The sequence below is a fragment of the Podarcis liolepis genome (assembly GCF_965112155.1).
Source record: "Podarcis liolepis genome assembly, chromosome: 1".
Taxonomy (NCBI): Eukaryota; Metazoa; Chordata; class Lepidosauria; order Squamata; family Lacertidae; genus Podarcis; species Podarcis liolepis.
Genome location: NC_139554.1, coordinates 92,665,408 through 92,691,575, shown reverse-complemented (window position 1 = coordinate 92,691,575; position 26,168 = coordinate 92,665,408). Strand labels below are relative to the sequence as shown.

The 26,168-nt window shown below is 40.4% G+C and overlaps 1 protein-coding gene across 12 annotated transcripts in view; it reads right to left on the bottom strand.

Annotated features, from left to right (window-relative positions):
* The window catches only part of KALRN (kalirin RhoGEF kinase), a 513,896-nt gene that overhangs the window by 155,947 nt on the left and 331,781 nt on the right, over positions 1 to 26,168 (bottom strand). For all 12 annotated transcript variants that reach the window (XM_083487460.1, XM_083487445.1, XM_083487444.1 and 9 more), the window contains 5 exons: positions 19,545 to 19,736; positions 11,889 to 12,058; positions 7,061 to 7,235; positions 3,619 to 3,814; positions 1,762 to 1,928 (listed from right to left, as the gene is read on the bottom strand). In XM_083487460.1, the coding sequence (XP_083343586.1) occupies positions 1,762 to 1,928; positions 3,619 to 3,814; positions 7,061 to 7,235; positions 11,889 to 12,058; positions 19,545 to 19,736 (900 nt within the window). The remainder of the gene's footprint in view (positions 1 to 1,761; positions 1,929 to 3,618; positions 3,815 to 7,060; positions 7,236 to 11,888; positions 12,059 to 19,544; positions 19,737 to 26,168) is intronic.

The following is a 26,168-nucleotide window of genomic DNA, read 5'->3' as shown; positions in this document are numbered from 1 at the left end:
GATACATCAGGGGCAGTTTCAACGACTGTCTCTGATTGGCAGCAAGCGCCAGCAAAATGGAAGTTTAGGCCTTACAAATCCTTTCAGCATTTGAAGCACTAGAAACCACAACAACTGATTTTTTAAAATTGCCTGAAGTTTAAGAAATTTTGCAGTGCTCCTGACTAGTGATAAGACCATGGGGAGAAAAAGTGCAGATAATAGAGGAGCCCCTTTGGTTGATTACTGGAAGCCCTGTCCACAGTGCCTCTGATTTTCTGATGCGTTTTGAACAACCAACACCATTTGCTGATAGCTTGAAAATCACTTTATAAAGTAAAAGCTGATATTTTAGCGTTCTCACATTGTGTTCTAGAATTTATACTGCTTGGGAGCACATGAGAGTCCTCTCCAGATCAAAACATTGGCACTCGGTGGCTGATTCATTTAGCAGGTTATCTTTCTCCTTCATCCAGAGCACATCTGTTTCTTAAGTCCAAATTCAGATCCATCTTAAAAGAAACAGAAGTACCTCCGCTCATAGCGACCGCATTGGGGGGTTTCCAATACATGCAGTACTATGCACTCTGTGTCCCTGCCCCGCCATCCATCAGAGCGAGAGGCAGTTATTGGATGATCCGTGAGTGAAAGCTCCGCCCCCGACCCTGGGGTGGGGCTTGCAAGGATAATTGCTGCCAGATTATCCTTAATTAACTGCAACGCTGGTGTCTGCTATCGTGGGATCTGCAGTTCGCCATGACGGCAGCGCCAGAAGTCCATCCCAAATATTTCTTATCAGAATGACAATAAGGAAGAAAGTATGTAAAGCTGAAAGGGAAGGGCTCAAGTGCCATTGTCCACAGTGATAAATTTAAGGTTGGTTTACAAAAGCAGTAAGATGGATTGAGGAGCTTTAGACTTAATTTCCCAAGCATGAAGGGCTTCAGTCAGGCCTGTTACCCATATCAAGCTGTTGAATGATGGAAAGCTGGACAGAAGAGAACCATGAGCAACACAAAATACCAATGCCCTGATCCAATTCAAGATTCCTTTGGGTACTTGAGCTGTTACCCGTGGTACTGTCTACTGCACAATTTAATATGTCCTACACAAAAAGAGGTCTAGAAACCTGCTTTTGAAAACTAAACTTTCTCATGATCTCAGCCTCTGTACTAGATATCAAAGTCCAAGCTTACATCAGAAACATAACTATGCATGCAACATCAGCAGATCAAGATACAGTGGTGCCTCGCAAGACGAAAAGAATCCGTTCTGTGATTCTCTTCGTCTAGCGGTTTTTTCGTCTTGCGAAGCAAGCCCATTGAAGGATTAGCGGATTAGCGCTATTAGTGGCTTATCTGCTGATCGGATCAGCTGATAAGCGGCTTAGCGGCTTAGAAAAAGGGGGGGAAGGGGAAAAAACCAGCAGGAACTCGCAAAACATTGTCATCTTGCGAAGCAAGCCCATAGGAAATTCGTTTTGCGAAGCACCTCCAAAACAGAAAACTCTTTCGTCTAGCGAGTTTTCCGTCTTGCGAGGCATTCATCTTGCGGGGCACCACTGTATTACTTTCTAGTGGAGATCATATAGAATGAGCAACAAAAGTTTTTTCAAATAAAATATATCTGGAAGCTGCCAATTCATGTTGTTTTTGAGAAAAAACTAAGCTAAATACCACCCAGGGAGTTTAACACTTTCAATATGTCGCAGCTCAGCATGTCTTCCAGAAACATTTAAGCCAACACAAAAACAGACTAATGACAATGGTGAAAAGCTCTGACCTGCTTGACCTCTGCCTGCAAGTGTCGGAGCTGAAGGCACTGCTCCAGCCGCTTGTGCGTCTGATCAGCATTGAGCTCCAGCTCATGTTGCTTCTCATGAAGAAATTCCAGCAGTTCTTGCACTTGTGTTGCTAGATCAATGTCTTTTTCACAGATCAATTCAATGCCTGTAATGAAAAACAATTCCTCAGATGGAACAGTGGACCTGCTCCTAACAAAAGGAAAAAGGTGGCAGCCTGGAAAAGTGCTGTGACTTGTAACAACCCCCTGAACTTTTCTGTTGGTAATTTATTGTAGATAAACCCATTCACATTTACAGATGCCTTGTGAAGCACCAAGAAATCAGTTTGCTAGTTGCTCAAATCTAACGTATCTGCAGCTGGTGTCTGTATAGGAAATGTGTTGTGTAGCTACCAAAATGTTATTCTTCCAGCTGCAGCTTCTCTTCCCCATGGCCGTCTGAAGCAACAGTTTTGCAGTGAGTAATCGCTCTCAGCCTTTCAGGGATGCAATGTTTAACTAAAGAATACTGATTACTTTTTAAAATTAAGGTGAAGAAAAAACTCTTTCTGTCTCTTGTACACCACTGATTTTATGAGAAAGAGAGAGGGCAGACTTACTGAAATTCACAGTAAATATCCTTTTGATTTTGGCACATTATAAGAGAAGATTATACTTCTCTTTCACACCACATAGCAGAAAAGGAAGAGACAGAGCCAAAGGAAAATAAACCTTTTTTATGTTCTGAACTCAGGCTCGTGGGTTCAATGTGTTGCTTTGTTCAATGCTGAGGACAAGAGTCTTGGTTTGCAGTCAAGAGGAGGTACACTCTGCCCACCACATGCTCCCAAAAGTTTTCTTAGGATCCAGACTCCAAGTAAAGGACCATAAAGAAGCATAGTATATAGAAAGATTCTGCATTCAAACCCAGTTAAAATTTCCCTGTGATTTAGGAAAATAAATCCACCCAGCAAAAACATTAATGAATAACTATTTTACCTAAGACAATACATTCAAAGTAACAGAAAAAGTAGTTCTGTTAATACCAGCATTTTAAGAAATCCCAGTTTTGTCACTGTATATGTGGCTTAAAACTGTTTGACATGTGGCAAGACAGAAAGGCCAAATCATTCATCACAGGGGAGCCAGCTGCCCTTTGATATCCTAGGCCCTTTACTGATTGCCACTGATGAGTTATCACAATCAGAAATACACCAGCCGTGTGTGTGATTGAAAATTGTGAATGCAGCCAGATCAAAGACATGTAGTGAAGTCAAGCATACTAAATGCAGGAAAAGTCCTGAGGACACAACACCATATGCAGGCTAATTATAACAAATGTGTGCTGTATCTGGCATTTAAAAAGAACCTTCCTCCCAAAGGGGAGGATAGATTACCATGCCCTGAATGTGAAGATCAAGAGCCATTCTATCTTATTTAGTAATGAAGATGTTATTTTGTTTGGGCCCAGATTTTCTAGTGATTTTCACTTCCATCCAGTTTTCAATACCGCAGGTTTACAAGACCACATCTCCCAAGATGGCTATGTTTCATATTGCCTCTGCTAGCACTTTAAGTAGCTGGAGAAGTTGTAAGTGAAAAAAGATCCCCTAGATAGGCAGGAACATTCCCTTACCTCCATTGTGTAACTAACTGGGCTGTTAGTTAGTTTAGAGTTAACTAACTGGGCTGAAATATAAACTGCATAAGCAGTGTGTACTCCGATACTGCTAGGCTTCACTTGATTTCTCTTGGTTGTTTTATTTCCTCGAGAATAGCTCTTGTAGATGTGAAAGCATGCTAACATGAGCCTTAAGGGAGAAAACTGGAAAGTAAAAATAAATGTATGTCACTTGCCTGAAGCTTGGACTTCCATGATGTACTGGTGCAAATCTTGCCCTTGCTGGATGACCTCAAAAGTCATGTTGTTCATAGCCAGCTTCCGCTCTGTGTGTCTCTGCAGGCGCTGCTCTGCCAGGGTCAGGTCCTCAGTATTGAAATCATTCATTTGCCTTAGCAAGTCCTCATTCCAGGCATCTAACTCAGCTGTTACCTTCAAAGTAAAAACAAGCAATATGGAATAAGCATTATAAGCCATCAAAAACATGGTTAAAGAGAAAAATAATCTAAAACTGCTTTGTTCTTTTCTATAATTACAGTCTATATTTCACAGCCCAGCAGATTTAACTGGTTATTATACAAGATACAACGGTGTTTGGAAGCAAGACATGTTTTTCAGAAGTGCATAAAATAAAGATATATAATGTTTATGATATTGCATAAAGCAAAATGATGTAATGTTTATTATATCAGAATCTTAGAGGTAAGATCACCTTCGACTGGAAGTTGTGGGTAATTGAAGAAATTGCCCAAATTGGGTATTTTCAAACATCTCAAAATCAGTACAATTTAGCTGCCTATGAGAATAAATTATTATTATTATTATTATTATTATTATTATTATTATTATTATTATAATTAATATACCGCCCTATACCTGGAGGTCTCAGAGCCATTCACAGAAAAGATAAATGGATCTTCCTTAGGATAATTATATTTTCTGAGAAGCTTACCTTCATGTAAGTGGACATAGGGGATTGCAGCCTAATTATATTATTCAAGGTTTCAATGGAATGATAATTATTTTGTGTGTGTGTGTATGTATGTATGTATATATATAATAGGGTTGTAGATTTTAGCTGCTTTATAATTTTATTATGTGCACTGCTTAGAGAGCTCGTTAATTAAGTGGTTTATAAATATTTCTAAAGTAATAAATCAGGGGTAGCCAGTATTGTATTCTCCCCAACTGTTGTTAGACTCTACCTACCATCACCCCTGACCTGATCATTAGCCATACTGGCTGGGGCTGATGGGAGTTGGAGTCCAGCAAAATCTAGAGGGCACCATGTTGGCTAACCCTGGCCTATTCTTGTTTTATGAATTCATTGGTTCTCGCCATGTGGATAGTAGTATCTGATTGGTGAGCACTGGTGGAGTTTCTAGGGTTATTGTACACAGTTGCTTGGAGTAAAAAGGAAGGGTAAGTTGGGGAAGGGAAGCGATGACGAATGGAGCAAGCAACAACAATCTACAGCAACAACAAATTCACTCCTCTAACCATGTGTTGTAGTCAAGGTTTGTTATTGGCTGTTGTTTGTGGTTAGTAGGGAAAGAGCTTCAGCATGAGTCCAGGTACAGACAACACACTAAGGACATAGCTCAGCCCATGACATGAGTCCTACAGATGTGTCATGGTGGTCTGATCCTGAGGAAGAATGGGAGAAGCTCAGAGAGCTGGACAACCCTGAGGAAGGTATTAGTGAGAAGGAGGACTCCAAGGACTGTCAGAATCCAGAAGCAGCTGGTAATGTGGAGGATGGAGAGTAAGATCCAGGGGAGAGTCCTGGCAGATTAGCAGAGAAGTGTTCTGCTCCAGAGCCACTGGGCATCCCATGTCAGATCCCTCCTGTTGTGGCACCTCCTCCTATGAGTGATGAGGTTCCTTCAGAGGAGGAGGCTACTGAGGGTAAATCAGATGCTGAGTGCCAGCATAAACAGAACTTGCAAGCTGAATCCACCTGGAGGAGTGCCACTTTGCTTCTCCAGCCTCAAGACCCTGCTGTTTGTTGCACATAGTGCTGTGCCCACCCATCCTTCAAAAGAAACATGCAGGGGGCATGCTGCTTGTTGGAGCTAATCCTCTTGCACATCTACTGCACCATGGAACACTGCCTTGCTTATGTACTCCTCTGATTTAAGCATTAAAGTCTTTGGAAGAAAGTGACCTGGGAGTTCAAGTTCTTCATCTGGTAGTGAGGGCCATGACAGTGAAATGCAATAGTAAAAAAAAAAAGCCTAGGGAACAACAAAGCAGCTGCAAACTCTGCAGGAGCCCACACATTCTTTCTGTCCCAGTAAGCTGTAGTTCGACTTGCTGTGTCATGTGAGCATTGACAATTTACAGTTCTTGGAAATCCAAGTCAGAATAACAGTAGACAGCAAATGCGTGAGTGCTGTTTTCAATCAGCATCACTAAACCTGGTGCAGAAATTCATAGAGATGGGATTTCAAAAGGCTGCTTTTACAGATCTTCTATCCCCCCTTGTTTGTTTCTGTTCTTTTTTTAAATGTATTTTATGTTCTCATTTTTATATTGTATTTTTATGTTGTGAACTGCCCTGTGATGTTTGGATGGAGGGTTGTGATATGCAAATTTAATAAATAAATAATAGTAATAATGGAGAAACGGCTTGAGTTGCAGGAAAAAGAATTCAGGCTCTCACAGGAGGCGTGTTACTGACAGTACCGTTGCCATAAAAGCCTTCCTTTTCTTCCTTCCTTTTTTAAATGTCTCTCCTGACACAGACAAGGCAGAGTACACACATGCATCCTGATTGAGTACCGTACAGCCAGCATGAAACATAGCACCCTTGTGCCCACTCAAATTCTGTTCCTATTGAAATCAAATCATTCTTTAATGGCAATGATAAATAAATATATATATATATATTTCAAAAACTTCCTTAAATGCTTCACAGTTCAAATGCTGGGTTAAATTAATTGTATGAAGAACAGCTGCTCTTAAGATTCATGCTGAGATTCATGAGGAGTATTTCCGTAGCAGGGAAGTGAATAGAGTAGTCTTGCTCCCACAGGGTCCTGATTCCATGGGGCTTATTTCAGTAATTTCAAGGATAAACATTTTCAGAATAATAATAATAAATTCTTTTCCTGCACATGTTATTCTTCCCTGCCAATATTATTTGTTAATACTGTATAGTCCTATCACCTGAACGTACAAATTCCCTCTTAAAGTGCAAACTGCCAAAACTAGGCCCATTATGTATATATTCGGTTTGGGTTCTTTCCTTTATTTCTGATGTTATTTCCCCTACTTCAGGTCTAGTAATTTTCAGTATTACTCTGAAGGTCAACTTTCTCTTTTGATTTGTATCCACAGCTGTCCCCATCAATGTTGAGGTCAGTATTGGAAGGCCTGCTCTGTGCCGTTTCACCATGAGACAGATAACAGGTGGGCACAAGGTATGTTTCTTTTGTGGCACCAAGGTTAGGTAATGCCCTCCTGAAAGAGCATCCACCTCCACTCACCTCCTTGAGCTGTCTATGCTAAACTACAGAGTATACATTCTGGTCACATTGAATAAATGCATATAAGGCTAGGAATTGACTTTCAAACATTATCATAAAACAAACAAAAAAATTGATCATCCATCTCTTCCCACCCCAATTTTCCTCAAAGGCTCTTCCCTTTCAGAGTATTCAGTGCAACCCTTACCTCAATGGTGTACTGTTCAAAAATTCGGAGCTGAAGGAAAATGTCTAGCTTAATCTTTCTCTCATGAAAGAGCTCTTCCATCTGTACTTGGGCTTCATCAAGCTGCTGGAGGACAGATTCAATGTGGCTGATGGAACTATTGTGTGGCGTTTTATTGTTAGAGACTGCTGAATCCCTGTGGTAAAGTCAAAGATGAATGGTTAAAAATGCAGTGTTGAAAAAGGTAATAAGAAAGAATATTGAACATTCTCAGCTCTAAAAATAGCTGGAAAAGGTTGGAGGAAGTTTTATCCAGGATTCACCTCGTTCAGTTGCTGAATGGCTGCATTACAGAATGCCTGCATTACACAGTGAATTGTATGCATCCTTTCATATCTGGTGACATTATGACCTCTGTGCACCAACAAGGAGTTGGAGAGAAAGGAGAAGGGAGTGAATGGTGCATAAAGTTTCTTGAAGACTCTGACTAGTAATCGTCCTTGATTTTATTTCAAGTGAGCCCAATTCTCCCACCAATACTGCTTCTACTAGCATGCTGTGCACAACACTATTTACTGAATTCATTCAAGTATCTGCCTATTTTTAGATTGCATCAGAATAAACTGTATATTAATATGCAGGGACTTGATATTTCTCATTATTTCCTACTTTTTAAAAAACCCTGAAACTTTATCATGTGGTCACAACAGGGAGCTCAAAACAACAACAAAACCTGAATAATTTCAATATATATCTCAAAGTAGAGTGAATTAAATTATTACTTTAACAAACATTGCCATTTTTAATACTATGATAAACAAAACTTTAAAAAAAAAATCACCACCAGAATAAGAAGATATGCACTTATCCTATGGTATCAGGTTTCATTATGAACTCAACACACACACACCCAAAAAAAATTATTGGCAGCTGTATGTATGTGTGTATATATATGAACAAAGAGATGTGTGAGAGAGATATTACTTTCCACCATTAAATCTGTATTCATCTGAGGGGAGGGGAGAAGCATAGCACCATCTATTTTGTTACAATTGCTTGTAGGAGTACCACTAAGAAACACTAATGGAGTGTGTTGAGCAGGCCAAGTCTGCCCCTGCTGATGTTAATTTTGTATGGGGCAAAGTAGGTTGTTCTTCTTCCTGCAAAGTATTGCTAATTGCATCCCTCTCACTTTGCTCTATAGAATTTAATGGGACCCATGGACACTCAGAACTCTTATCTGCATGATATTGCCCTGGTGTTATATCCCCTGCCTCAGGATCCCAGTTTTGACCAAAGGAAGACTCTGACTTGAGGAGGATCCCTCTGCACTCAATTCTACACTTCCTTGGCCTGAGAACATGGCTCTTCCATTATCCTCAGAGTCTGAGGTTGATTCCCACACAGCCTCTCCTACTCTTAACACCATGCAGGAGCATGCAATTGCAGAACAGGCTGCAGGCCCATTAAATATTGCAAACAGCTTCCCTGGGGGAGTTGTGCCACTGGAATATTAAGTTCTGCCAGTCTTTTTAGGGTTTCAGGAAAATATCTGCTGAGACATCTTCCTAAACTCAGCAGGGACCAGTGGGAGCTGCCCAAGGTCCTGATTTGCCTTGCTTTGTCTTGCTTTACCCTGGATTGCAAGAGGTTCTGGTATTTGTTACCACTTCCACTGTGGGCCTGTAGCCCCAGCAGAACAAGACACTTAGGACCAATAGAACCAATTTATACCTTAGTGATAGGAATGTGAGAGCAAATTTCAAGTAGTTTTTTTGGGTTTTTTAACCATGTCGAAATAATGCATGGATCAAGGGCGATGACATGATTTCTGACCAGCTGATCAATGCTAAGGGCAAACAGTTGCCATACCACTGCTAATAATATATCACATTAGACCTAAGCAAATGTGCAAATATTTTGTGGGGGTCCCAGTTACAAGCTGAAAAAGTGTATTTCAGCTATTTTTAGTGATAGGGTCACATGATTTGTGAAAAGATAGTTTATTTTCGCCCACCTTCATGCCCAGTTGCAAGGGAAATTTGGGGTGGTGCTGACAGTCACTAGTGTTCTCCTGTCCACTGACTGCAATATCAAAAGTGAGAAACTGGCCTCCCTTTCAATTTAATTCATTTATTAAATATTTACATATTTCTGCAACCAGTAAAAAAAGTTAAATAGACGTGATATTAAAATAGAACAAAACAAGAAAAAAACTCAAGCATCTATACATACATGTGAACTCTTATCATGCACACATGATAACATATATCTATCACATTGGGCACTTTTGCTGTGGACAATTACTCTCCACAGATGTTGTTGCAATGGACACAATTACTCTGCAAATACCAACGTTGTCTTGCTTATTTGAGGGAAATTGGCAAAACTAATTAAATACCAATCCAAATGGGGGGAAGTTTATTTGCACAAAATGGCAGGCAGAAAGTATAATGGCTTTGCGACATGGTCCACTAGTATTCAGCAATACAGAAGGATAAAGGTGATTGATTCAGTATGAAGCCACACAAACCCACACTGCCTGGACTATAAACTTAGCTGCTAATAAAGAGATAGTGACAGAGAGTCTAAAAGGCAGAGAATTTCCTTATATGGAAATTTAGGATGGGTATTCAGAAATGCAGTGGGTTAGCCAAAAACACCAGGAAGGGGGAAAGTTCACATGCAAATAGCAACATTACAGATCTTGTGATAGCCTTTGCCAACCTGGTTCTGGACTACAGCTTTCATCAGCCCCAGCCAGCACAGCTGTGCGGAGGGGAGGTGCAGTCCAAAACATCTGGAGGTCAGATGTTGGCGAAGGCTGATGTAGGTAAACAAGATCTGAGAAATATGAAAAGTTGGGGAGGGGCCAAGGAGGGTGGAAACACAGTAAATACATGTCCCCAAAAGGATAGAACAGAAACAGCTCCCTGGATTTTCACTGTGACTTAACAGTACAGAGTCACAGTGAACATCTGGGATGCAATGGTATTTCAGGCAGTTAACCAGAGACAGATTAATCTGTCTCTGCTTACTGCTCGGATGGTCCAACTAACCTTCAGCTGAGGCTTATCCTGGCTGCATCGAATTCCACCCTGGATTCATAGAAACCTGTCCCAATAAAGTTTAAAAGTAGGAGGGGGGAGTTTCCTTTTTGGATGACACAATTTTGTGCTTCCCACAAGGTCCTGACTACTCCAAAAGAGAAAAATAGCAAATATGGCTGAGAAGCAGTGAGATGGGGAAGGAGGCAAGGGTAGGTTTCATCTAAGGCTGAGGAAGTGCTCCTCCTGTAAGCATCCATGAGTTTGGAGCAGTCTTGGGAATCAGTGGCATGGAACTGAAGAAGAGCACTGAACAGCCTGAGAGATTGAGCAGGTCCCAGTTATATGAAAGAGAATCTCTGAAAGACATTGGCTCTGGCACAAAGTGTGATTTAATTAAAGCCAGCTGGACATTATATGTTAATTAATTCAAGTACTCGGCCATTACAGACATGTTATAAATTCCCTGCCTTATAGAGGCAGGGATATAACAAGGAGTCTATGGCCAGTCAGAACTTGCAGTCAGATGACTACATACTCCTCATGATGAAAGGTGGATCCACTTCTCAGAAAGCAAAAAAGTAAATTGAATGGCAGGAGGGTGATTGCTGGAGACTGCTTCTGTTACTGCACTGTGTTAATTAAAATCGAATAATAGTTGACTTACATTAACACATGGTAGAAGTTATGCTAAGTTTAATTCACAACAGTGGGCATGCTGCGGTGCAAGAGTGGACACCATCAACCATACTGCCACCCTTTATGCACATGTGCACTTCTGTGCCCCCATGACCCAGCCATGAAAATGGTGAGAAAGCACTGTATGCTGGAATACCCAAATTTCATCACATGAATGGCAGTGGCACGATGTATGAAAACCACAGGAAAATTACAGTACAAATGCTCCCCTCATTTTCCAGGTTAACAGGGTTGAAAATGGATTTTTTTCTGGAAGCAATTATCATGAAAATTAGCACTAAACTTCCACTAGATTCTGCTTGATTTCTAGGAGTGGCTTTTATGTTGTATGAAAGATCACATGAAACACATAAATTATCAGGAAAGGAAATGTCATGAAAATGGAAACAAGTACTGTCTGAATACAGGCCGAGTCACACCATAATTTATTATTTATTTTATTATTTTCATTCATCCATCACCTCTTAGTGATGCTATAGCTGGGGTTCTCAGGGCAATGTACTACTTAAACAGACAAAAAGAAAGTAAAACATAAAATCAGACCAACCAGACAGATATAAACTAAAACATCCATCAAAACTAAAATTCAGAGAGTTAAAACACCTCATGGGGGAAAACACACAACCATGATGATAACAGCAGACACTCTGTTGCCAGTAGCAGGCACTATGTGATGATATGAATACTCCACATGCAAACACAAAACTCCTACAGGAAGTAAAATATTGCATTCAGTGTTATTTGAATCTACGCGTTTTCCTCAGTAGCTGCCAGACAATGCCTAGCAGGAGTAAGCAAATAAATCACCAGGTCTCACTTCATAACAGTTTAACAATATTCTGTAAATATCTACTTCAAAAATATTTATACAGTAACCATTTAATCATACTCACTTTACCTTATCTACAGTTCTTCTCATCCATTACACACAGTGGCTCAAAGTGATTTAAGACTATTTTTACCAGTCTCTACAAATCATTCCTTGCAGTTTCAATAAAATAAAATATTCTGAATTGTAGCAGGGCAGTGATTAATTCTCACATTAAATTCTAAGTTATCCTGCCTCTGTTCATTGTGCCTCTGATGCAGTGTGATGAACTTACCTGAGCTGCTGGATTAGATCTTCACCTTCTTTGATTACATTGAGGGTTGCATCGAGGGTAGCTGTTTGCTGCTGCTGGAACTGCTTAATGAGTTCTTGAACAGCATCCACTGAGTCAGCACAAACATCTTCCAAGAGCTCCTTCTGCAGGTCTTCCATCCATGTCCACAGCTGTAAAGGAGGAAAGGAACACAAATGGAAGGACATGGAGTGGGGAGGGAAAAGCGGGAGGGAAGTGGGGGAAGAAAAAGGAAGAGATTGAGTTTTAACCCTTTAATCCTCTAAAGCCAGCTCAAAGAGTATTAATCAGAGTACTACAAAGCACACCATGTCAGATGCTAAAGGACACTGAAAATTACATGTATTGAACAACCAATATATTAGATGAAGTAATCTGAAATCTCATATTAAAATGAATGCACAGTATGAGCACATATGGAATGGGCTATAATTTACTGTCTTTTTATCAAGAAGATAACCAAAATGTTAAAATACTGGTAGGTATATATTACCCCACCCACCTGTATGAATACTAGATTCCAGTTCTCATATAGACTGTGAGCATATCATATTCTGAAATGTATGGAATATTAAGGTGTAATGAAGGAAAGCAGATGCCAAAATCTTTGTGGTTAACTTTCAGCTATTTTCTGTTTCCTTTGTGCAGAAGCTTAGCTTATGATCAATCTTCTAAATATTGACACCATAAAATAATAAATTCACTCCTCTGATTTCACAAGCAGAATATATGTCTCATTAACATATCTTACCTGAATGTGATACACATTATATGATCAACCTATGAAGGAGAATGTTACTCCTTCAATCAGAGCTGGCTTGCCTATGCTTAGGGGGTGAAGCACCTGCTTCAGGCGGTGCTGTGCCCACCCCACCGCAGCAGAACTTGGAGGAGCGCACAAGTTCCTGCAGAGTTTGGCAAGAGCATTGGGATGCAATGGGCAGGGCCAACCTTTCCCCTCATTAAAGGTAAAGGGACCCCTGACCATTAGGTCCAGTCGTGGCTGACTCTGGGGTTGCGGTGCTTATCTCGCTTTATTGGCTGAGGGAGCCAGCATACAGCTTCCGGTCATGTAGCCAGCATGACTAAGCAGCTTCTGGCGAACCAGAGCAGTGCACAGAAACGCTGTTACCTTCTCGCTGGAGCGGCACCTATTTATCTACTTGCACTTTGACATGCTTTTGAACTGCTAGGTTGGTAGGAGCAGGGACTGAGCAATGGGAGCTTACCCCGTCACAGGGATTCGAACCACCGACCTTCTGATCGGCAAGTCCTAGCCTCTGTGGTTTACCCCACAGCGCCACCCACGTCCCTCTCTGCTTTTGAAAAACAACCTTCAGGACTTCATGCCGCATATACGTATGCATATAGCACTATTTGCCCCTTAGTCTTTTGTAATGCACTTCCCCAAAACCTACTGTGGCCAGTGTGGCAATCAGAAAACCATTTGGAAACTGCTGTCCTAAAGAGTTTGTAACATTCTTTGTGGCCATGTCAGCCACGCTTTTGCCAAAGTCATTTTGAAACGTGCAGCATAAATCTGACATGTGAAGATTCCTTCCCTCGCCAAACATAATAAATGTATTGATTACAATTCTACCCTACTATCCCATTGCCCTTGAGGAAATTAAATAATGAAGTTCATTTTTCTCTCCAACAGAGTCCAGATTGATTCAATAATTCAAAGCTAACTAGTTATTTGTCCAAATTGTTTAGTATACAGAAAGCTGTTCATCCTTATGATGAGGTATGTGAAAAATGATAGACAGCCCTTAACTCTCACAGCCTGCACAAAAGCTACCTAAAACATATGGGACTGTTCTTTGAGGAAACAGTGCAAAAATTGTATCAAGAGAGACCTTATAAAGGTTCCCCTCAATATAAATAATTTCCACCTCAAATCAGATTGGCTATTCATTCAGGAGCTTTATTCTCTCTCTATTCATTCATTCATTCATTCATTCATTCATTCATTCTATTTTAGCCCTGCTTTTTAAGCAAGTAGCACTTACAGAGTGGCTTGCCATAATTGAAAAGCACCATAAAGTTGCAAAATAAAATTTTAGTGATGCATCCCCCTTCTGTGGATGTACATACCTTCTGATTGTGGTTTCATATTTGCTGCTTTGATTATGCACTGTACTATTGGGTTTTAATATTTGTAATATTGTATTGATATATTATTTTATTATATTTATTAGTACAGTGCTAACTCGGGTTACAGATGCTTCAGGTTACAGACTCCGCTAACCCAGAAATAGTACCTCGGGTTAAGAACTTTGCTTCAGGATGAGAACAGAAAGCATGCGGCTGCACGGCGGCAGCGGGAGGCCCCATTACCTAAAGTGGTACCTCAGGTTCAGAACAGTTTCAGAACAAATTAAGTTCTTAACCCGAGGTACCACTGTACTGTAGATGAGTGATTTACTTTGTTTTTAAATGAGGAGTGGTCTACACATGTAATAAAATAAATAAATGAAATATTCGTGGTAAATGTAGGGGGAAATCCCACAGCTACTGATATTTCTTCCCACTGGTGTATGGGATTATACATATGGGATATTAACGTATAAATATGTGATAAGAAACATTGGAGATGTAGATTACACATCTGGCTATCATACAGTAGAATTAAGGACTCAATTTGTATACCACAGTGAAAAGCAGCACTGAAGTGATGGTGATACATTATAGAAGTCATGTTAGTCCTAGAATGGAGGAGGAAAACAAGTTTGAGAAAAGAAAATGATAAATTCAGTGCAAAGACTAAGATTTGCTCTCAGCTAGTTATTTTCATGTGATATACATCTAAAGTACTACTACAGATGATGCAAGCTGAACTCTTACGCATTTGCAATATACTCAAACAAATCAGGTCAAGATAGCATCAGAATCTACATTAACAGTGTTTATTCCTAGTGCATGACCTTCTACAACAAGGATTTGCATATTAAAAAACTATTAAACTGTACATCTTCATTGACTCAGAAGGTTTTAGTCCCCTGGTCTTCAGTTATGCCTGCAAAACCCCATTACAAATAATCTGTGCTGTTAATAAGATTAAAAATATTTCAGAAACAATTTCAATCAAAATGTGATTTTTGATCGATTCACAGGATTCCCATTCATGTCCCAAGCAAGCCACAAACAGTAGGCAAAAAACAAACCATGGTTACCACAAGACAGGGTTTGGATATAATGACAAGGTAGATTCTAGTTTTAATCTTCTGACAGCATAGCAGCTGTAGGAACAGTGAGGGGAATGAAATTCAAGCTTTGCAGTGGTGTGTACCAGCTCAGTGTACAGCTACATTAAGCCATAGTTTATGTGTAATATAGGGACACATGACAACTTTTAGTAGGTAAAAGATACCCCAAATTTGTAAGTAAACAATTCAACAGTGATGAGTTGATTGGAATTAATATGTCATGAATGGAACCTAGTGTTTCAAGTCTAAAAAGCATTGAATCAAAGTAGATTACGGCATTCAGTCTATGTACAAAAGGGGCAAGTAGAACAAGGCATCACAGCACCTACTCAGTGGCTTTAAGTAAACTAAGGAGGCAGTAATAGTACTGCCTATTTAACACACAGGGGCCTGGTAGCATATGGCATGAGGCTTAGTGCAGTCTTCTGGGCCACTTTAGACTTTGTCTTATCTATTATGAGGCTTCCAGTGCATTCCTCTCCAGCACAAAGCCCTCCAGAGAGCCAAGGGAAGTATTTCTGTCTACTATGTGCACAGATTTGGGTTAGGTTCCAAAAGACGGAAGACAGAAGAAGGGAGGTCAAGTACAGGAATCTCCAAAGCAACTATTTTGCATGATAAGTTGCTCAGAAAAAGGAACCAAGCCTAAGACAACAATTACCGTATATAAGGCTAGCCAGGCCCTTGTCTGCTTTGGCAATAAATCTGCTTCTGCTAGGCTGATGAGCTACCATTATCTGGGTAGCACTAACAGAATAAAAGACCACACAAATATCTCCTTCACAGCCACCCTACTGGCAAAGAAAATAAGGAGCCCGAGTCCTGCTGTCAGAATCTCTGATTCAAGCTTTCCAACACCTTGCAAGAGGCTTCTGGACCTGCCCTGGAAACGGTTTCACTCTAGCCGACAGTTCTGGGGCAAAACAAGAATCCATCTCACAATGTAAGCTAATACATTCTTGAAATAAACAGATATCAACTCAAAGCTATTCATCATTAAAGTAAGGCCTCTTTTGATGTTTCTGTACAAGAATGATGTCCTTGCATCATAGGGAAAAACTGTAGTGCTTATAATCTGATGTTTCAGATTTTTTCATGCGCCAAATTGATACAGCTAAATATAACCTCTACTCGAGGCAAATATGCTTAAGGCAGCTATGCTTGCATCAGTTAGCATGCCAAGGTCCCAAAAAATGTGTATGATGGATTCAGAGTTCATCCATCCCATAATATTAAATTGTGCTACTGAGGAGTCAGATGCTCATGAACTGTAGCTTTAGAATGACTGACAAAAACATGTTTCTATCTAAAATAATATTCTAATTTCTATGTCATTATTAATCTGGAGGTAATTAAGAGCAGACATTGTCAAGGGCAAGCCAAATTCCATGCTTACTTTACAGAAGCAAACTGGATGAAAGCAATCAGCATTAATATAAGCCCTCTTCAGAAAATCTAATACTGTGTGGACACAGGGGGCAGGGGGCGGCTTCAGGAATGATCACCCTAGCTCCACCCCCTTATTGCCACTCCAGTTACCCTCTATGAGCGGGGGGGGGGGGGGCTGCTGAAGTGAAGAGCATCCTGAACTTATTGTGACTTTCCATGCATTTTAGAACCCCTAAGTTCTAAAAGGTACAAAAGTTTGTCCTCCAACCCATGGAAGGCAATTGGCATGGAGACAGAGGGACAGAGCTAGTGCTCCTGTCCCCACAGCACACCCACCCACCCACCCCACATGCCAGTTTTAACACTGAATCAGTCTGCCTGAAGAGGGCAACAGTTACTGCTTATTTTTAAGCCGTGATAAGTTGACAACAGAATGTGTGCTTCTAAGAGTTCCAGCACCCTGCATTGAAAAGGAAGTGATTTATTAGACTGTCTGGAAGAAACCATGAAGTTCCCACTCTTTTTGCTGCTTTGGAACATTCCACAAATCCTTAGTCAAAGGATGTAATTTCTCCAGCATCTATGTATTTTCCTTCTGCTTTGTATTTTCATTAGCTAAACATGACACAGGACATAATCCTGATAGATCTCCAAGTGCTTTATGTGACTTCCTCACCACTGTCCTGGAATTTCAAAAGTAAATCATTTGTGACAATTCTAAACCATTCCGCAAAAACTTTTTAAAAGGTTAAACAAAACACCCTACCAAACCTCACTGAATCAACCAGTTTTTCTTATTTTGTACAAGCTTAGAATTTCAACTTTGTACTTGATAAAATAACACCATCTTGATGCCTTTGATGAAATAACACCATTTCTACAGCATCATCTCTACACCAAAGGCCTAAAGACCAGCTGACATAAAGGAAAGTAGATGTAAAAAACTATACACATCAATAAGGGTAGGATAGCTTATGCATAGAACACTGCACTATCCTTTGGGATAGCTTGCAAATGTTATGCTCTAGAAAGGCTGAATTAAAATCATGAAACCTATGGGCAGTCCATATTAGTTGTACTCTTTTTGTGCAATTTTATCCCTTAACATGCTCAGTGCATTAATCTAAAAGCCTAGTAGTCTCAGATCCCAAGGGTATGTCTCCCACCCTTTCCTCCTGCCCTCAAACATTTGAAACTTCCAAATGATATAAATTATACTCTCACATTATTCTTAGTTTCCTGTGACTGAAAGCCATCTCCACACTCCATTGAACAAGTTCCTTTTTCTGGACAACTTCCCCTACCCAAGAGAGATTAGAACCTAATAGGTAAACACTATCCCTACACTGCTCCAAGTGCTATTTTTTATTTTTATTTTACTCACAGGTATCAGGCTAAGCCATTACAGTACTGTCTTTTAATAATTTTCCTACTCCAGATGGTTAAGTTTTACCTACCCAGTTCATTCCTTATCTCTCTGATCTACAAAGTAAAATCACCAGACAGTAAGCAGCACACTTCAGGAGAGACAATACCCTGCCAGAGTAACAGTAAAGAAGAGCTGTACATTTCCAAATGGCAATTATGAGCCCACACATATTCCTCAACAAACTATTTAATATTAAGCAATTTACAACAGACAAATCTTAAGTTCTGGGGTGCCTAAGAACTGTGGTGTATGTGTGCATACACAACTGTTACTGCATCATGTGATAAGAAGTTATGGGCTAGCTGAATATGTGGGTAGACCCAACCAAACCAATAAAGAGATACTTGATTCATAAAAGGAATGCACATTGTCTTCCATGTCCCATCCATAGCTAAAAGTGCTTCATACCATTCAAGATGCTGAAGAGAAAGGCCCATGCACTGCAGACCATTTCCTTTACACTAGCTTATCTGTGACCAAATACGTTTGTTTGCTCAGGCTCCCCTAACTCTGCAGCAGCTTATTACAAATTACTTGTTTGTAGTACATAATTCAGCTAATACTGGCAAAGCCTTCAGCTCCTGCGGGTGCCTTTATGGATCAAGAGTGCTGTGGCACACAGATGCTACAGTGCATGAAAAAACAATGATTCAGATTAATCCTTTCTCCTCACAGAATAAAACTTATCTTCCAAAGGCACACATTGCTGAATAGCCTTTGGTCGAAAGGGGAAAAATGTGAAGTATGCTTTAATTGCACCCTCAGGGGCCTCCAATTTCAACGCCCTGTCCTCTCTGTCTCCTGCTCGAGTGTCTTATCTTTGCACATTTTTCACTTGAACTAAAACAGCATTTAGTCTCGCTCTGAGCAAGCAACTGAAAAACACATGGGAACATGCATTTTGGGCCCATTTTAAATAGTATGAAAGTATAACCATCTCTGATCATAATCTGAATTCTTAGTTAGAAAGTTACTAGAAATAGTAAAACAGATGCTTCATTATAATGAAATTCCTCAAGAAACACTTCTACTCAGTTATGCCTGTGATTATAACTGATATTCTTTTAAAAAGAGCTCAGACCAAATGCAATTAGTATAAATTGTACATTATTACTATTTAATTATTATGATCTTGGTCACCTTGCTCTCCTCTCATGAGACTGCTGTAAATTTGCTTTAAAAACTTTTTATCACTTCTGTGTTTTTAATGTTGTACACTGCCCTGGGCTCTTTTGATAAAGGGTGTTTTATAAACTGAATTAACAACAACAACACTTTTTCTTGGATTTACATTAAACAAATGAAAGGAGAGAAAATATGGCATTTTTGCAAGATATACAAGTTGTCAATGTTTTCTGAGTTTTCATGCTGTACATTTCACATTCAGTCTATTATGGCTTAAGCAACTTAAAACTTTCTTGAGTGTTACAGGCTTTGCAACATCAGTCAAATATCAGCAGTCACTTGTGTGATGGCAAAATTCTGTGCTCCCCTGTCTCTTGCTTTCTGTTCTAAGTCATTGTTGCGGCGCCCCCTGCAGCACCCTCTTGGCTCGGGCAAACTGGTCGCACTCCCCTCAATGCAGCTCTGATCACACTGTAAGCATCTTACCTCTTTGGTATGAGTGTGGAAGGATACAGACATGTCCAAAAGAAGCTTCCTCTGCTCCACTCTTCTGACGAAGTCCTGAATCCGCACTTCCAGATGCCGTGCTGCCTTGTAGATCTCTTCAGGGTCACACTCTCCGGTTTGAGCCAACTGCTCTGCTGCTTCCAGTAGCTTGTCTGCATTAGTATAGGTATTCTACCAGGAAACAGAGCAAGAAACAAAGTGCAAGTCACACAAATGTGGCAACTGAAGCTCTAGCATGAGTATTTACACTTCCGAAACGCAGGAGCAGAAACCAGCATCTTAAAATGACAGCAGTTATTCCAAGTGGTGCTCTCAGCAAAAGGAGCTAGCAAAAACCCACACAGAGTAATCTCCAAATAGGCATGAAATAGTTTCTCATTTGAAACGCATAACCTCTCCAGAGCTAGCTTGTTTGACAGATTAAAAAGGCTCAGCATTCACTTATTTCCATGATCCCTGGAATCTTTCAAATATGACGTAGGGTAAGAAGCAATTCAGATGGTTAACTACTTCGGAAGCAGACATGGTCTCCCAGGAGATATTTCACAATGCATTTGTTTAAGTAGGAGCACTGATGGCTAGCATGTTGCAACATGTAAATGTAGTGAACTGGAAACATTACTTCTTTAAAAAATGTGTCCACTCCCTTATTTTTGTGTTTTGACAAAAGCAATCAATCTGTGAGATTCTGGCCTAATTTACAAACATATCTATTGGACTCATGAAAATCAACAGTATTTAACAACTCCCTTACCTGAGTGTGTGGATTATTTCTGATTAAGCTGCCTCAGTGCACTCACAGGGGCTCTGACATCCATGTGGAGCTACACACAAAGAAGAGACAGCTCTACAACGTGGCTAGGGAGCATGTGGCCCTCCAGATACTGCTGGACTCTAACTCCCATCAGCCCCTGTCAACATTGCCAATGGTCAGGGGTTATGGAAGCTGAAGTCCAGAAACATCAGCTTCCATAAGCCACAAGTTCCCCACCACTGCTCTATAATGTCAGGGGAGCTCAAAATGCAAGTTCCTACTGTGTCGTAGAGTATTACCCGATGCTGAACAAAATAAGGCAGTCCACATAAACAAAGCTCTCTGTGGAATTCAAAATATTTAAAATTACTTATTTAAAAGTAATTTAATATTTTAAAATACTTATTTTGCATTTCTTTTAAAAAATACCAACAAATTATTTGGCTTGCTATTTTTTAAACTGCTCCACTGTCAAATGTGTCGCAGGGTAGGCATAAGACATCATTTCTCAGTCATGACTCTCAGAATTCAGAACAGCTTTCCTACTTTTTTATATATAAATATTTTATTTAATAGATTAGACCATTTTTAAGGCAAAAATGCCTGTCAAAGTTGTTTACAGTTGTATATAATATAAATCCATAAAATCCAATAATAAAATCACTAATGGTTGCACCCAGGGAAGTAATTCCTTTTGAACAAGGACTTTCAATTCTGCAATGGAACCTCCCCTCCCTCTTCTATCACACATGCCCCACACCCATGTCTCCTATGAGCTCTGGAGGGTAAGGGGAACACCCAGAACAGTTTTGGAAGGGACACAGTGCGGGGAGCAAAAGTTGAAGCTCTTTTGCAAGTGGGATAACTTTGTTGGATAAAACCCTAAATATTTAAAATACTGATTTTTATCAAGATGGACCAGTATATCAGACCAGTATATCATATAGTAAAATAAAAGTAAATTCAGCTAGTTTAAGAACAATGTCCAATTTACAGATGTTAATTAGCCCCAAAAGGCCATAGTAACATACCGTATTTTTCGCTCTATAGGACGCACTTTTTCCCCTTCAAAAATGAAGGGGAAATGTGTGTGCGTCCTATGGAGCGAAGACGCCATAGCCCCGCGCACGCTCTCCCAGCTGGGGAGGTGACGCGGGGCTGTAGAGGCTCCTGCCATAGCCGCGCGTAGCCTCCACAGCCCCACGTCACCTCTCCAGGCAGGAGAGCGCGCGTGGGGCTAAAGCTGCCCCCCGCAACCCTCTCCCGGCAGGAGCCTCTATAGCCGCGTGTCAGCTCTCCAGCCGGGAGAGGGTCGCGGGGGGCTGCTTTAGCCTCGTGCGTGCTCTCCCAGCTGGAGAGGTGACGCGGGGCTGTAGAGGCTCCTGCCATAGCCCCGCGTCACCTCCCCAGCCGGGAGAGGGTCGCGGGGGGCTGCTTTAGCCTCGCGCACGCTCTCCCAGCTGGAGAGGTGACGCGCGGCTATGGCAGGAGCCTCTCCGCTGCCCCTTTCCGCTGCTCTCTGACCTGCTCTTTGGGGCTGGTGGTGGGCTTCCCCCCGCCAGCCCCAAAGAGCAGGTCGAAAGGAACCTGAAGCCTGGAGAGCGAGAGGGGTCAGTGCACACCGACCCCTCTCGCTCTCCAGGCTTCCAAGGTAGCCGCCTGAACGCACCTTAAACCGCACCTTGTTTTAGAGCGGGAAAACAAGAGGGGGAAAGTTCTCCCCCTCTCTGTGCATCGACTCCTGCCGCTTCACTGAAGGGGCGCTGGGCAGAGAGAGGGAGAATTTTTTTTTCTTGTTCTCCCCTCTTTAAAACAAAGTGCGTCCTATTGTCCGGTGCGTCCTATGGTGCGAAAAATACGGTAATATGTTTTTAAGGTGTTTTGCCTAAGGCTTTGTCACCCAGTGGAGCTTTGTTGCATGCTCTTAAAATAATTTTAAACTGCTGCCACTTTTCAAAGATGTTAGTAATATTAGGCACCAGGCAAAAAGGTTTCTCTATAATCAGCTTTTGGCTGATTAAACATTTTATGGCCTTTTAAATGTGCTTGCGTAGGAAGGGCTTATTGGTTTGTTTTTGTTTCATTCTCTATTTTGTGTTCTCATTTTGTATTATTAGGTTGTGAACTGCCCTGTGATCTTTCGAAGAAGGGTGGTATACAAATTTAATAAATCACCAACATGTTTTAGTTTACAATTTATTTTATTGTATTTGACAATATTTATGAAGTGATGGTTTTTGTAAGTTGCCTTGATTATATATTTTATGGAAAGATGGGGTATAAATACCAGAAATAAACAAATATCTTAAATAGCTTTATCTTGCTTTGAACCAACTCAAGCTAAGGCAAAACCAGTTTTCCATTTCAATTAGCTTAATAACTTCTCTGTGATAAGCAATAAATAATAATCTTTTGAAACTGATAAAATATGCCATCTCAAAACTGGAAAACTTCCTACAGACTGTAAAATGGCACGCTTACAAATGTACACACATGTAATTATTTTATGTGTGAAAGAACAAGAGGGCATAAATTGGTTTCTTCACTACTAAGAAAAAGAAATGGCAAACACTATTTTTCAAAAGGTCACAGGAAGAAAAGCCACCACGGGCTAAAAAGTCAGTGGCATTTATTTGACTGAACAGATTACCATGTCAATTAATATGTTTCATGTTTTTTATTCATTAGCAATTGATGCTTATCACACAGGGTAAAAAAAGAGAGAGAGTTTCTTTTCAATAAGTGGAAATTGAGCACCAAAGATGAAGGAAGAAGTCTGAGTCCTGCTAGATCACTGTGTAGTAGGTTGGAACAGAGATTGTACTGCCTCTTTCCATATGAACCTACCCGGACCCTGAGATCATCTTCTGAGGCCCTCTATCATGTGCCTCCTCCTCAAGAGGTCCAGATCGTAGCAACACAAGAACGGGCCTTCTCTGCAGTGGCTCCCCATCTGTGGAATACTCTCCAGGGAAGTTCTGGTACCTTGATTATACACCTTTCGGCGCCAGGCAAAAACATTCCTTTTTAACCAGGTCTTTGGCTGATTTAATTGACATCCTATGCCCTTTTAAAATGCAGTAGTTTTTGTTTTGTTTTTGGAGGGGGTGCTATTGGGTTGTTGTTTTTATTTTTATTATGTATTTTGTGGTTTTATATTTTGATTTTATTCTGTGAACTGCCCTGAGACCTCCGAGTATAGGGCGGTATATAAATTCAATTATTATTATTATTATTAATAGTTTGATGAGGCATAATCTTACTCAGTCCCCAGCTATGTTTGTTTTCAAGCCAGACAAGGCCAGGACACTGTATTGAGTCAAACAACTACATAGTAACATGGTAGGGCTTAGTCTCTCATCCCTCCAGTGACAAGGCAAGAGCAGTCATTGAACCAGGTGACAAAAAGGCAGGAGACTTCAACCCACCATATTTCAGTAGAGTGACTCAGTAGGTAAAATCTCTGTTCCAACCTACTTGCACCTGGTCTATTATTCAAAGCCAAGCAAAGCTGGAAGTGTATGTTTTACCAATCAGAAGTGTTCTTTCATATATTTTAAAATACATTTTAAAAAATGATTACCAAATAATTACCAAATACAAAGTGCTGTCTTCCAAGACAAATATACATACAAATGCTACCCTTACTCAATCAGGCTGGTGGTGCTTCAAGCCAAACATGGATAAATATCTATCCCAAGAAGGGGAAAAGGAGTAAGACTTCTTGCCCAATAAAGTTGACATGTATTTTCTTGGTAAACAACAAAATCCAAGACTCAGCTAGGAATCTCAGGAATTCCTTAGAAGAGCTTGAACATGTCCTTGAAAAATAAGTCAGAAGTTGTCTGCAGTGTCCTTAAGATTCTACAGCCTTCCTGTTGGAGCTGCTTTTTCACGGATATATCTGACAGCACAGTTGTAATGTCTGAAGGTCTGCAAACCACCTGAGCAGATCTTTCCACTCCACCCTCCCCCTTTGTTATAAAAAATAATTGAGCAATGGACCATGATTAAGCTTCTCATCAAAGGAGCCTTTCCAAGCATGAATGAGCTCCCCATTCCTGCATCCCTTCACACCTTCTGGAGACGGAATGATATACTGACTCTCTGGTGGAGCATTTGCCTTTCCCCTTCCATTCTGAAAAGCTCAGGGAGCCTTGAGGGCAGCCTCTTATCGTTTTTCAATGATGGAGGAGCATAGGATAAAGGTAATGTGTAAGAAAAGACACAGGAAAGCAGTGAGGATGGGGTTACATTGTGCACATCTGGTGGGTGTTCTTCTCTGCTATACTCATCTTATGCATATCAGTCTGTGAAATTAGATGAAAGAGCATGCAGATGTTAACTGAAAGAATGTGATTCAGTTTGTCACAGAACGTACTATGTACGGCTAATGGATGCAAAGTGTGTGGGAATTAGTCAACAGGAGGAGGGCCAATTAAGGACTTGTCCTGTTTATCAACAAGCCAAAAGTAACACAAGTCCCCCCCACCCCCACCCCAACAAGAATGTTTTTTGTTGTTGATGTTGACACTAATCAAAGTAGAATTTGTGTATAAGGACTACAGGAAGAAAAAAATCAGTTCAGAATGAAAAAAGATTAAGAGAGTGCTTCATAAAGGCATTGCATGGTTGTCATTTTTGCTAAATTAAAGTGGAATGATTTGCGAAATGCATGTGTACAAATGGGACTAGGGATTTCAGTTTCCTATTTTATATTCAAACGTGCTTTTTTAGAAACAAAGGAAGCTGCCTTATACTGGGTCAGAACATTGGTCCATCTAGCTCAGCATCGCCTACACTGCCAGGATGGGGTTTCAGACAGGAATGTCTCCCAGCCTTACCTGAAGATTCTGGGGACTGAGTCTGGGGCCTTCTACAGGCAAACCAGAGGCTCTATCACTGAGCTAATACATCTGTGACCATTTTCATGGCAGAGTCTTCGCGTGTGCCCCATTACATCATTTATGAAATGTAAGGAAAGAGTCAAACTGCACTTTCTTGAATTTGTACAGTCTTCAATTCCCTCATTAAGAACAACTGAAAGGCTCTGCCCATATCATCAGCACATGTCAAATTTCATTTCATTTTAATTTTTTAGTGCCTCATAGGTTTAGTAAAATCTTGTTGCATTTCCTGTTCAAGCTTGTGTCTTCCTCTCTGAATTGCATGCACAGGGTTTAAAGAATTTTAATTAATAAATGCTGAATTTGTGCAAATACCCTCATGCATCCATCCATCCATCCAATGTGTAATTAATTTCATGCATTATGGGGGGAAAGGGAGAAAGGTGGTATTAAAAAATGAGCTGGCTTCTGGAAGTATGAAGTAGATAGTTTTTAACCTCTTCTAGCAAGAAAATTAACAAGCTGTCTAAACAAGGATGGAAATGTCTGAAGGAAATACTGCACTTTTCTAGCAGTTACTATTCAAACAATGCTTTCCTAAGCTGGTTTTAAAATGAGGCCACTGGGTCAGATTTTGACATCGAGATGCAGGGACAGTGCCATCTGCAGGACCAAAAATGCAAATTCTAATCACCATCCCTTATTCACTTTGCAACAGCGTTATTTTTCTGATAAAGGGGTACACAATTTATTTATATTTCCAATCCTTAATAGACATATTATTATTAATAATGAGATTTGTATGCCACCCTTCAACTGAATATCACATCATGGTTCACAACAAACATACAAAATGAGAATACAAAATACATAACAAACAAAACAAAAACAAACAAACAATAATTGCCTCCCACAAACACACTTAAAAGGCCATAGATTGTTTAATCAGCCAAAGGTCTGGTTATAGAGAAACGTTTTTGCCTAGCACCTGAAGATTTATAA